Consider the following 12,219-nt stretch of genomic DNA (forward strand, 5'->3'; position numbering starts at 1 on the left):
TTTTTTTAAAAATCTTGGTATTTGATGTTTTAATTTTATAGATGGAAAAAGTGGAAGCAGATCTAACTAGATCCAAGTCTCTTCGTGAGAAGCAGTCAAAGGAGTTCTTACGACAGATGGAGGATGCCAAGCAACGGCATGAGCAGCAGGTGGGGTTTTCATTGGGGCAATGCCATTCCGTTTTTAATGCATGTGTACTCTCTCATAAATACCTCTTTTTTTTTGTTTTTGTTTTGTTTTGTTTTTGTATTTTTCTGAAGTTGGAAACGGGGAGGCAGTCAGACAGACTTCCGCATGTGCCCGACCGGGATCCACCCGGCATGCCCACCAGGGGGCGATGCTCTGCCCATCTGGGGCGTTGCTCTGTTGTGACCAGAGCCACTCTAGCGCCTGAGGCAGAGGCTATGGAGCCATCCCCAGCGCCCGGGCCATCTTTGCTCCAATGGAGCCTTGGCTGCAGGAGGGGAAGAGAGAGACAGAGAGGGGGAGGGGTGGAGAAGCAAATAGTGTTAATCCAAATTCGGAGGGACCCAAAATATGGAAGACAGGAACAAGGTCCATCGTTTACACATCAAAGCTTTATTGTCTAGTTTGGCCAAGCGGTGGGAACTCCGACAGAAATCTGACGGAGAGCGCGCCGGCCCTTTGTTCTACTTAGTTTTTATAGTTTTGTAAGTGGGAAGTACAGAAGCAAAAATTGCAATTAGGAGCCCCTCACCGCTATTGGTTATAGTCATATGTCCTTTAACATGATAGGACCACGTTCAATTTACAAACCACACATCATTTTGGAGAAAACAAAATTTACAAGTCAACACAATGTTGACTTGTAAAAGATGTCTCTTTACATATTAAAGGCTTTCCTATATTATCTAGTGTTTATCTGCTATCTCTCTGTCCAGAGTCACACATGCATTTACATAGGAGAGGTAGTTTCGGTGGGGACAAATGCCCGCAAATGGCTCATTGCTATAAGAAAAGGTTTATTTTGGCTTTTCTCTTCCTGCACCTGGCTAGCCATTCACCCCTTTCCCCACAGGTGCGGTGGAATGTCTGGGAATCCATGTTTTCCTCCCCTTGCATTTACAATACAATGCCAAGGGCCATCCTGGTTATGCCAATCACACAGCACAGAGACTATTTCTCACAATTTCTCTGCATACCTTAACCCAAATTAATAAAATGTTCTTCAAGCCTCCTAAAATATTAATATTAATTCTGTAGCCTTTGGTACTTTACAACACCTGCGGGTGAAATGGTTCAGTGGCTCCTCAGTGGGCGCCTCTCCTGTGTGCTCTGGCCGGAAATCGAACCCAGGACTTCCACACGCCAGGCCGATGCTCTACCACTGAGCTAACCGGCCAGGGTTCATAAATACCTCTTTATATCACAAAATCTCTTTGCAATGAAAATATTAGTAGACCATTGCTACCAATGTCTAAACAATTGGAAATTGTTTAAACAATTGGAATGTTTAAAACAATATTTGTTTTAATAAAATTTAGAAACAATTTTAACTCTCCACTGATGTGTATTCTTACCGTTTTTAGAAAATATGAATTTTTAATTGAAACATTTGTTGTGATTCTTGAATTCTATTTCTATCAGAGCACCAGTTTGACTTATTCATTTATTTAAGAAATAGGTTTGGGTACCTGTTATATACTAGCTGCTGCTACCAAAACTGAGCAGAGCAGTAAGCAGGACCAGCAAGGTTTCTTTTCCTAGGAAGTTAGATTTTGGTGGGCAACCAGACCTTGAATAATTTCAAAGAGTGATACGCAAAGAAAAGAGGGTGTGTCCATAGACATTGCCAGGTGGAGGGTGGGAAGGAGGCGACAGCATTGACGGTTGTCGGGAAGCCCTGGAGCAGGAAGGACTCTAGTGCTGAGAATCCTGACCCCTGGGGGGAGCCAGCCAGGAGGTCTGGTGAAGTAAACTTCCAGGCTGGGAGAAGAGAGCAGGCTGGGGGTGTTTAAGGAACACAAATGACAACAAAGGCTGGTTAAGGCCTGACCTGTGGTGGCGCAGTGGATAAAGCGTCGACCTGGAAATGCTGAGGTCGCCGGTTTGAAACCCTGGGCTTGCCTGGTCAAGGCACATATGGGAGTTGATGCTTCCAGCTCCTCCCCCCTTCTCTCTCTCTGTCTCTCCTCTGTCTCTCTCTCTCTCCCTCTCCTCTCTAAAATGAATAAATAAATAAAAATTTAAAAAAAAAATAAATAAAAACAAGCTATACTTTAAAAAAAAAAAAAAAAAAAAAAAAAAGGCTGGTTAAGGAGGAGTGTAGAGAGAAGGATTCCCGCCAAGGCCATGCTGGGGTGGGGGTGGGTAGGGGAGGACTAGAAGGGGGCGGCAGAAGCATTTGCGATTTCGTTCTCAGTGTCTGCCACTTATTAATAAAAAAGGTTTTATTTTTGTATTTTAAGAAATAGTATTCCTGCTCATTCTTGGCATATTTAAGGTGGCTATTAATTTTTACTTGCCTAATTTGTTTGCCTTGTTCCCTTAACATCTGAAAAAAAAAGGTTAATTAACTTAGTCACTTAATTAAGACAATTTTTTTAAAGACAATATTTGCACCTTTTTAGATTGGAAACCTGAATAATTTTTTTCATTGTTATATTCTACTCCCTTAGTAAGGGGTTTCCATCAAAAACTTATTACCCTATTGTGATTACTGAATTTTATTCCCTCTTCTAAGTGATAGCAATCAGTGGATCACCTCAGTTCCATGAAAAGGAGGTCTGATCGGACATGCAATCTTACGGTTGTTTTAATCTTAAAATATTGGCAGAAATCCTGAGTTATTTTCACAGGCAAAATAGTTATAAAGAAAAAAGTTTGCATATTGACCCTTCTTTGTTATGTTCATTATCTGGACTGTCCTGCAGAGGAGAAAAACATATAAGAAAGGAATTGAGTAAACAGTCACATAGAAGCATTTTCAGCCTTGGTGTTAAAAATTCAAATTAGAATTGACCATAATGTACCATCTGAAGTTGGCAAAAGTTTAGTAATATTGGTCTTTTTTATATAGTGCTAGTGGCATTATAAATTACTGCAATCTCTTGGGAAGGATTTGGTAGTATGTACCAAGAGTTATAAAAAATGTTTATACCCACTGGCTCAATTATTCTTAATCTTGAAAATCAAGACATATATTTAAATAGTGATGTTGATTATTTGTCAATTGATGGAGTCATGGTTGTTGTTTTTTACATCTCCCACTTTCCATACTGTGACAATGATAGTCTCCTTTTTACTGTGACAGCCACTTTTTAGTGTAAAAATATGTACATTATACATTCATTTGAAAGAATGTTAAGCTTCAAAGGCTTTATCAGAATGGTAGGTTTAAAAATCCACCAAACTTTTGTCTTTCATAATCTTGGTCAAAAAAATACTTAATAGGGAAAATTGATTAATTCTTTGAAGAATTGATACTATTAATAGAAACCATACCCTATCACCCCAATTTTTCTCTATTTTCATTTTTATGGAAAAGAGATTAATGATATAAATGTTACACAAATGTGTAACAGGAAGTAAAAAACATCCACCACGGGAGCTCCCAGGCTGGTGTAGAGTTCACCTGTTTTTATGCTTTCTGCATCTATAGGTGTGTCCATTAGACTTGATGTTGAGAATGAAGACCCCAGGCAGTACTCACTAAGAAGAGATAAAGGCAGAAATGCAAGCTAGTATGTTTTTAGTAGAATATTTATCCATATGCTAATATACACAGGCTAAAGACTTTTTTCCCAGCAGAAAATTCCATTAACTGAAACAGTATTCCCCTTGATGTTAAGGTTTTTTACTGTGAAAGTTGACCAGAAGGAAGAATAGATGCATAGTAGTGGTCCCTCCAAGCCACCACCTGTTCATTAAACATAAGGCTGAATAAACTAAGCTTATGTCCTTCTTTGAACAGGGTGGTCAGGCTGGTGAGCAGGGAAAGAGGGAGGAGAAGATGTAATATATCTGGACCTCACTGAGCCACCCGACAGGCTCCGTCATGAAGGAAATGTAGGAGATGTGGTTTAGGTATTGGTGCATTTATGTGGTGACGTGATAGTTTAAAGGGCCATCTCTGAAGGGCCATCTCTGAAGGGTCAACCTGAAGTGAGATTTCTGAGTATCTCTTCTCACTCAGAGTTCAGAGGCATAGTTATGGAGAACAGGTAGATCATTTTTCTGAAGCTTTAATAGCTGAAATTAAGAATAATAAATTTATTGGGGTAGAATATAAAGTTCCAAGCTTCAGTTTAGAAAATCATCTGCAGAAAGTATGTGGTGGGGGATGGGTAAGGGATGTGAGGGGTGTTAAGGAGGGGACAAGGAAGACATCGATGCCTGGGAGATGAGGGAAGGAAGGTGAAGGGCACGGTATCCAGGATATTGTTTATGTGACAGGTCTTATAAGAAAGAAGTCCATTCTGGCTATACATTTTTTAATTTTATTATTTTTAATTTTTCTGAAGTGAGAAGCAGGGAGGCAGAGAAACAGACTCCCTCATGTGCCTGACCAGATCCACCCGGCATGCCCACTAGGGGGCGATGCTCTGCCCATCTGGGGTGTTGCTCTGTTGCAACCGGAGCCATTCTAGTGCCTGAGGCAGAGGCCATGGAGCCACCCATTCTTAGCGCCTGGGCCAACTTTGCTCCAATGGAGCCTTGGCTGCAAGAGGGAAAGAGAGAGATAGAGAGGAAGGAGAGGGGGAAGGGTGGAGAAGCAGATGGGTGCTTCTCCTGTGTGCCCTGACCGGGAATCGAATCTGGGACTTCCACATGCTGGGCCAATGCTCTACTACCGAGCCAACCGGCCAGGGCCTGGCACACATTTAAGTAGAACATGGACATACTTGAACATGTTCAAAGGAGTGCTTCCATAGTATCAAAAGGTTTTAGAACTATGTTAGAGGGAATATTTAAAGAAATAAGTATATTTTGCCAAGAGAAGACAAGACTAAGGAGAATTGCACATCTATTTTTAAATTCAAGGTCTATAATTCAGGAAATGTTATGATTGGTCCTTGTGATAGTGATCATAGCAGGTAACAGTAGGACTGTCCTTATCTGCTCCAGGTGCCATCTCTCCATTCTTGACATAACTTCTGCCCCATCAGTAGTCTGTGAAGCAGTGCCATCATCCATTCTCCTCATATTCTAGTTGTAGAAACTGAAGTGCACCCAGTTAGTAACTGGCCCAAGGTCCCACACGGTAAATATGTAGGTGATAGAATCAGAACCAAACCTGAGCCATGCTCTTTGTTCTCACTCTGAAAGGACTCCCCGTGGAGTTCCAGGGAGCAGAAATTGAGCCGGCGTGTAGATGGTACTGTCATTTCAAAGTAGTTCTTCCCTACCAAGTGTGCCAGCATTTATCTCATGAGAAGCTACATTTCCCCAGCTGAATATGTTGCATTAGCAGTCGGGTGCAGTGGAGGGTGCGCATTTAAGGGCCTGTCCTCCCGCAGTGGCCCCTTCAGGTCCACTGTTCCTTGTCTGTTCCTTTGCCTGACTAGACCTCAGCCCCTCTGTGTGTCCTGACAGATGTAGACATCTCTGGACTGACTCACTCACTCACTCACCTGCCTTTCCACCTGGATCTCCCACTGCAGGGCTTCCACCGACCTTCTTGTTTACCATTCAAGTTCAAGCATGACAGCTTTTCTACCATCTTGTTTTACTTTTCTCTAAAATATGAAAATCATAAATGTTATAGCATCCCATACTGGAGGATATTTAGATGTTGATCCCCCAGGCTTCTCAAACTGAGGGGGTGGTCCCTGGGGTAGTGAGCCAGGGCCCAGGTATATGTGAGACTGCAACTGTTTCCTGGAGTATGGGATTCACATGATTACTTGTTGGAAAGCAGAGAGCTTTACGATTGAGGTAACATTTATTTTAAAACAAACATAGACTTTCCTGTTTGGTGAAATGCAAAGTTCACATGAATTTTTAAGGTAAAATAGGGCATTTCAAAGAAACTTCCAGTTTGCCCTCAGATCCCCCTGAAGGTACTATTCATTTTAACTGGAGCTAGGGGTACTTTGATGGAAAAGTTTTAGAAGCACTTACCTGCTTTAATACTCATATTTAAAATTAGGAATTTGACATCCAGAGAAATGAATGCCTTTTGCCTCTGGGCCCAAGCTTCCTCATTCAGTTTTAGTTGTTGAGCCCCTCCATGTAGAAAGCATCATGCCAGGAACTGGAACAAAGTGGGGCTTGGGGAGAAGCAAAGTGGTGTTTTCAACTATTTTAGCCAACATGCAGGCATAGACTGTGCAGATGTGGAGAGAACTACATCAAACACATGGGATAAACACTCACACAAATATCCTGTAGAGCCCAAGCTTTCATCAAGATTTCCTGTTTCTTTCCTGCATAACCCATTGGAACAAAAAGACAATTCCAATTGTCTTTTCACAAACCTCATTCAAGTTGCAGACAAACAGCAAAGCGGGTGTGCTAGGATTTCCTGCACCATGGGGGTTTCTTTCCAGCAATTTCGTCATACCATTCTTCAGTCTTAGATTTTGTATCTTCTCTTTTCACGACAAAGCCTTTGATGGGAAGTGTAGTTCAACAGATAAACGAGTGGTGACATTCTCTAGAATGAATAAATATGTATTGCTGATTACAGAAAACACCGAAGGCCAACCTCTTGCACGTTGCCATTATTTGAAACTTAAAATATTTTGGTAGCAAAATCAGTAGTAAAGGTAATATAGAAATTATACGAGCTAGGCAACTGGGAGATTTTAAGATCAGTTGAGATATTTCAAAAGCAGATAGCATGCAACTCCCAACTTTTCCTCTGTACATGTTTTAGTTTTTAGTTATCTAGTTGTTGTTTTTTTGTTTTTTTTTTTAAGGTAAAATAGCCCACACACATAGGCTTCTATATGAGACTGTTTAGTTGACACTAGAAAAGCATAGTTGAAAGCAAGAGGTGCAGGAAATCGGGGGAAGACACTGGTATAGGTTCCCAGGAATGGGAAGTGTTGGCTCTGGAGGGGCGGGCGGGTCTGTGCAGCACCTGGAGAGGAAAGGGGGAGGATGGGTGTACAGAAGCTTGTAGGTCTGCCGTAGCAGAAGGATGACATTCTCATTGCTGGAGGATTTTCTCTGTGAGGTAAGAGGCAAGATCACTGGAGGAGACTGGAGGGATTACATGGACAGGAGAGCCGACGGAAGGGGTGTTTTGCAATCATTTGGTGATGGCATGACCGATCTCACTAGAAAAACTCATCAATAATTTTTTTTTTTGGTATGAGGTTTCAGAAGAGGTTAATGAGCATGAAGTTGTGGGTCCCCCTAAAAGTTCTTCGAAATGGATTTCTGTATGATTCATTGACTTCTACATCTGGTACGCTCCTGTTGTTCTTTGTTTGGTCCTTCTTGCTCTCCTTATTATGTCTTTTTTGATTCTTTTGGCTTGGTCTTCCTTTCCCAGTTTCTAATAATTTGGGGCCTCAACTACATGTCAGCCACTTTGCTCCTCATAGGTGATCAGACAATGCAGCTTCTGATCCAATGATGCTCCAGTCTTCAAGTCATTCTTCCTACAACCAGCCAGCCCAGAGGGTGCAGCCATGCTGCAAGGCACAGGGTCGTCCTGCCGGCAGCGAGCACAGTGGCAGGTCCTGGCCCACCTGGCTGCCAGAACCAGAGACCCAGGCTATGAAGTCACAGAGCCTGGGCCTGTGGGTCCAGGCCAAGTGTTGGGAGCCTGGGTCCATAGAACGGGCATTGATAATTAGGGAAAGTGTATTAGGCAGGGCCTCTTCTTGGCTTCTTTTTGGCTAGTAACTTTTCTCATGTGGATTAAAACAAATGGCATCTTTATCTAATGGGAATTAAGAGAGCAAAGGTTTTTTATCACTATAATATGAAATGTGTATGTTTTGTTTTAGGAGACTTCATTTAAAGAATGTTTCCTAGATAGAGATACAGCTAACTGATGATTCCCATTTTCTGGATACCTTAAAAATGGAGGATTGAAATAATGTCTTTCCCAGCACTTGTTTTTTAACCCATGTTTGTTGAGCACCTGCTTTGTGCTAAACACTGTTCCAGGTGCTTAGAGTGCAGCAGCGAGCAATGTGGAGCCCATGCGCATGGGCCAGACGCACCACAAACACACGTGCTCACTCTCAAAATGCAATAGAGGGCAAGGTTGCTCTGAAATAAACAAGAGGAGGTGTCTGTGAGGGAAGCAGCTATTTGATCTAAGGTTGTTATTTTATATAAGATGGCACTTTAGATGCGGTTGTCAATGCAGGACTCTTAAGTGATTCAATGTTAAAAGTGATGTATTAAAGTGATGTTAAAACCTGAAGTGGCCCTGGCTGGTTGGCTCAGAGGTAGAGCGTCGGCCTAGCGTGCAGAGGACCCGGGTTCGATTCCCGGCCAGGGCACACAGGAGAAGCGCGCATTTGCTTCTCCACCCATCCGCCGCGCTTTCCTCTCTGTCTCTCTCTTCCCCTCCCGCAGCCAAGGCTCCATTGGAGCAAAGATGGCCCGGGCGCTGGGGATGGCTCTGTGGCCTCTGCCTCAGGCACTAGAGTGGCTCTGGTCGCAACATGGCGACACCCAGGATGGGCAGAGCATCACCCTCTGGTGGGCAGAGCGTCGCCCCCTGGTGGGCGTGCCGGGTGGATCTCGGTCGGGCGCATGCGGGAGTCTGTCTGACTGTCTCTCCCTGTTTCCAGCTTCAGAAAAATGAAAAGAAAAAAAAAATAATAATAATAAAAAAACAAAACAAAAACAAAAACAAAAAACCTGAAGTGAAGGAGAGAACCATGCCACAGCCCAACGTGAGAATGGAACAGCGCAGACGGAGGAAACAGCTTGGTTTCTGTCTGGAGTGGAGTGGGCTAGGGAGTGGTAGGAGCCAAGGCTAAGTAACTTCTGCAGACTGTGGTGGGGGGTTAGATTTCATGCCGAGTGCTGGGGCAACTGTTGGAGCATCTGAGCAAGAACTGGTTTGCGCTTTAGAAAGATCTCTGTGGCTGCTGTGTGAACCATTGTCTGCTGTGGAGGCCGGAGAGGAAGCCAGGAGGAGGTCAGGAGACAATGCCGGTAGCCTGGCAAGAGACATGGTGGTTTGGACTGTGGAGGGTGGGCTGGGGTGAGGGCAAATGGGCAGATTTGGGGTATATTTTGCAGGCAGGACTTGTTTTGTCTTGTTTTGTGTTAGGGCACAGTTGTCAATATATTCATTGGTGAGTGTTATTGTTAATACCGACATGGTCAATCCTCTTCATCATTATCATCACATCATCATCTTTAACTTGTAAACTATATAAACAAAACATTAACTGTGTCAAGGATATAATCTGTGAATTTATTGTAAATCAGAATTATATATGTATTTATTTATGTAACAGATGTGAAATGCTGTGTGAAAAAAAGAGGGAATTCAAACGTGGCTCACAGGTTCTCCAAAGGTGAATGGTGGTGGCAAGCACTGTCGTGAGTAGGAAAAAGGAAAGGAAGTCCGAGGACTGAGCCCAGGGCACACCGACAACTAGAGGTGGTGCAGGTGGAGGAGGTAGCAGAAGAGCCCGAGAAGGAGCAGCCTGGGCGGTAGAGGGAGCACGGAGACAGTGGTCCTTCCAGGAGCCCCGTGCAGCGCGTGTTCCAGGGAGGAGAGGTCTGTGCCCATGGTTTCAGTTGTTGCCGAGAGGGCAAGTCAGGTGGAGGCTGAGAACTGGCCATTGGATTGGGCAAGAAGGTCGTTAGCTACCTCCGCAGTGCCAGTTCCAGCTGAGTGTGCGGACCAAAGCCTGAATGACGCGGGTGAAGAGAGAATGGGACATGAGCAACAATTTTGAGGAATTTTGAGAGAAATTGGAGCAGAGAAATGGGATGGTAGGTAGAGGGCTGGTATCAAGGGAAAGATTTTAAAATGAGATATAGGGAAACCGTGTTCGTGTGTTGATGAGATGGAGAAAAAAGTGTTGATGATATTACAAGACCATCATGCTTAATTTGGCAAGGGATGGAATCCATGTACCTGAGACGGCACAGGACCAGCTAACTGTTCGCATCATCGGAAAGGCAGGGACTGTGACACGCTGGCCAGTTTGGTGACGAGGAAGATGAAGTTGTTCCCTTCTGACCACATCAGATTCTGTTTATTGATTGCTCCTGCATGCCACATGTTCCATTCAGAATTATGAATAATTGTGAAGTGTTACAGTAGGTGATGTCAGGAAAGTAAACAGAAAATTAAGATGGTTAATATATTGGAGGTATTTATAACCGAGTTGATCTGTTTCTTCTTCCAAATTCCATACTAGCTGGGAAAATTGGATTATTTCTGTATTTCATACTCATTCAAAAGTAGTGATGTACTAGATTAAGACAAACTGAATGTGTTTTAAAGAAACAAACACAGGAGAGGCTCTCAAGGGGATAGATGGTGATGTAAGGGGACTGGACTTGGGTGGTAAACACTCAATACTGTATACAGGTGATGTATAATATTATAGAATTGTACCCCTGAAAGTGATATAATTTTATTAACCAATGCCACCCCATTAAGTTCAATAAAAAAGACATAAAAACAGACAAGGCAATGTAATTAAAATACGCAGTTAAGACACATTTTTACCAAAAATGTTGAACTCTAAGAGGGTGCATTCTTAATTAATAAATTTTCTCAATTTGAGAGGCATGAGTAGACCATCATTACAGTGTGAGGAGAAAGCGTGTTGAAGCTTTTGATTATCTAAATCCTTCCTGGGGGTTTTAATGGTGATCTGGTGGTTAAAAACACAGAAAATGGAGCAGATTTCTCAGAGTTTTAAGAGCTCAGGGTCATTATTGTCACTCATCCTTCCAGGTACCGGGTCAACGTTCTGAAGGGTTCAGTGGGAAAGGGAACCTCAGAGAGTGGCACTGGTTTCAGCACAGCCATCATTTCTCAGCTTTCCTGGGCATGGGTGCACCCAGCCTCAGCCCTCAGTGCTCCGAGCTTCGGGGTCAGCAAGGGTTTGTCCCTGGGCGATGGCTAACCAGAGAGGAAGAGGAATGAAGAGGCAGTCTGTGCTTTCTTGTTTCCTCTCGAACAGCAGTTAGCACAGCAATATCGAACTTTTAAATAAAGAGAACTTGCGTGACTATAAAGCTAACTATTGATTGACAGATTTCATGGATGCGTCTTTGTGTTGCAGCAGATCTCTAACCCTGGAGCCACGTGGCCACTCTCAGATGACAAATTCTATTTCTACTCTCGACACACTGCCAACTTTTTACCTTTTTTTTTTTTGGTGCCTGTTTTTATTAAGTTGTTCAGAACATCAGACTATAGTGTGGTATTTTCTGTGCTAAAATGTACTTTTTCTCTGACTCCAAAGTCTCAAAGCTCATGGTATATGCTCCTAAGTTTATCTTTAAGGGAGTCTTTATCTCTCATGAAATGTGATTCCAGTAGCACATTTTATATTGTGTAAGTGCAATTAAAAAAAAGATTCCAACATCTTTTAGTAAGGCCACAAAATCAGTCTAGTGAAATGGTACTAACTTTGCAATAGACTGTCCCACTGGAGCTAAATTTCTGGAGCTCTAGAGAATTTGGTAACTTATTTTGACATTTAAATGTGCTGTTTTGAAAATGCAAATGGGAAACTGCTTAGAGACATAACCTGGGGATCCAAGTCTATGTCTCTTAAATGGAAAAACCAGGGCATGATGTACTTGTTTTTTAATGTGGATCAAAATTTGTCCACAGAGAACGCTGGGATGGGACCAGGATGAGGCAGCGTCACCCAGCAAACCCTGTAGGAAAGTTCTTATCTTTCAATGGCTAGCCCTTGAAAGCAAAGTGCCCGTGAACTGCTATTACTCTGATGTATACTATTGCTCACAGTATTGAACTGATCTTCATCTCTCTTTTAAAAAAATGTAGCACATTACAATAGATTGTGATTTTACTAGGTAGTGATCTCCTCTACCAGTCCAGCCAGATGGGCCCAAGCTGGCCATGCCAGACAGCCTTGGCATAGCACTGAGGGGAGGTCACATTCTCGGGAAAATGAAAATATTAGAATTATTTTATTTCTTTGGACCAGGAAGCCCTAAATGGATCTGCTGCCTTTAAGGTGCTGAGGAGTGCACCTATGGTGGGGACACCAGTGTCACTGACTCGCTTTGTGGTGACTCCTCCATAGGCCAGAGCCATACAGTAGCAGGTGCTGCTAT

The 12,219-nt window shown here is 42.9% G+C and overlaps 1 protein-coding gene across 3 annotated transcripts in view; it reads left to right on the top strand.

The window, feature by feature from the left end:
• Positions 1-12,219, top strand: part of CEP112 (centrosomal protein 112) — a 423,550-nt gene that overhangs the window by 191,366 nt on the left and 219,965 nt on the right. For all 3 annotated transcript variants that reach the window (XM_066386628.1, XM_066386631.1, XM_066386629.1), the window contains exon 19: positions 42-149. In XM_066386628.1, coding sequence (XP_066242725.1) covers positions 42-149 — 108 coding nt within the window. The remainder of the gene's footprint in view (positions 1-41; positions 150-12,219) is intronic.

Source organism: Saccopteryx leptura, chromosome 5 (genome assembly GCF_036850995.1).
Source record: "Saccopteryx leptura isolate mSacLep1 chromosome 5, mSacLep1_pri_phased_curated, whole genome shotgun sequence".
Lineage (NCBI taxonomy): Eukaryota > Metazoa > Chordata > Mammalia > Chiroptera > Emballonuridae > Saccopteryx > Saccopteryx leptura.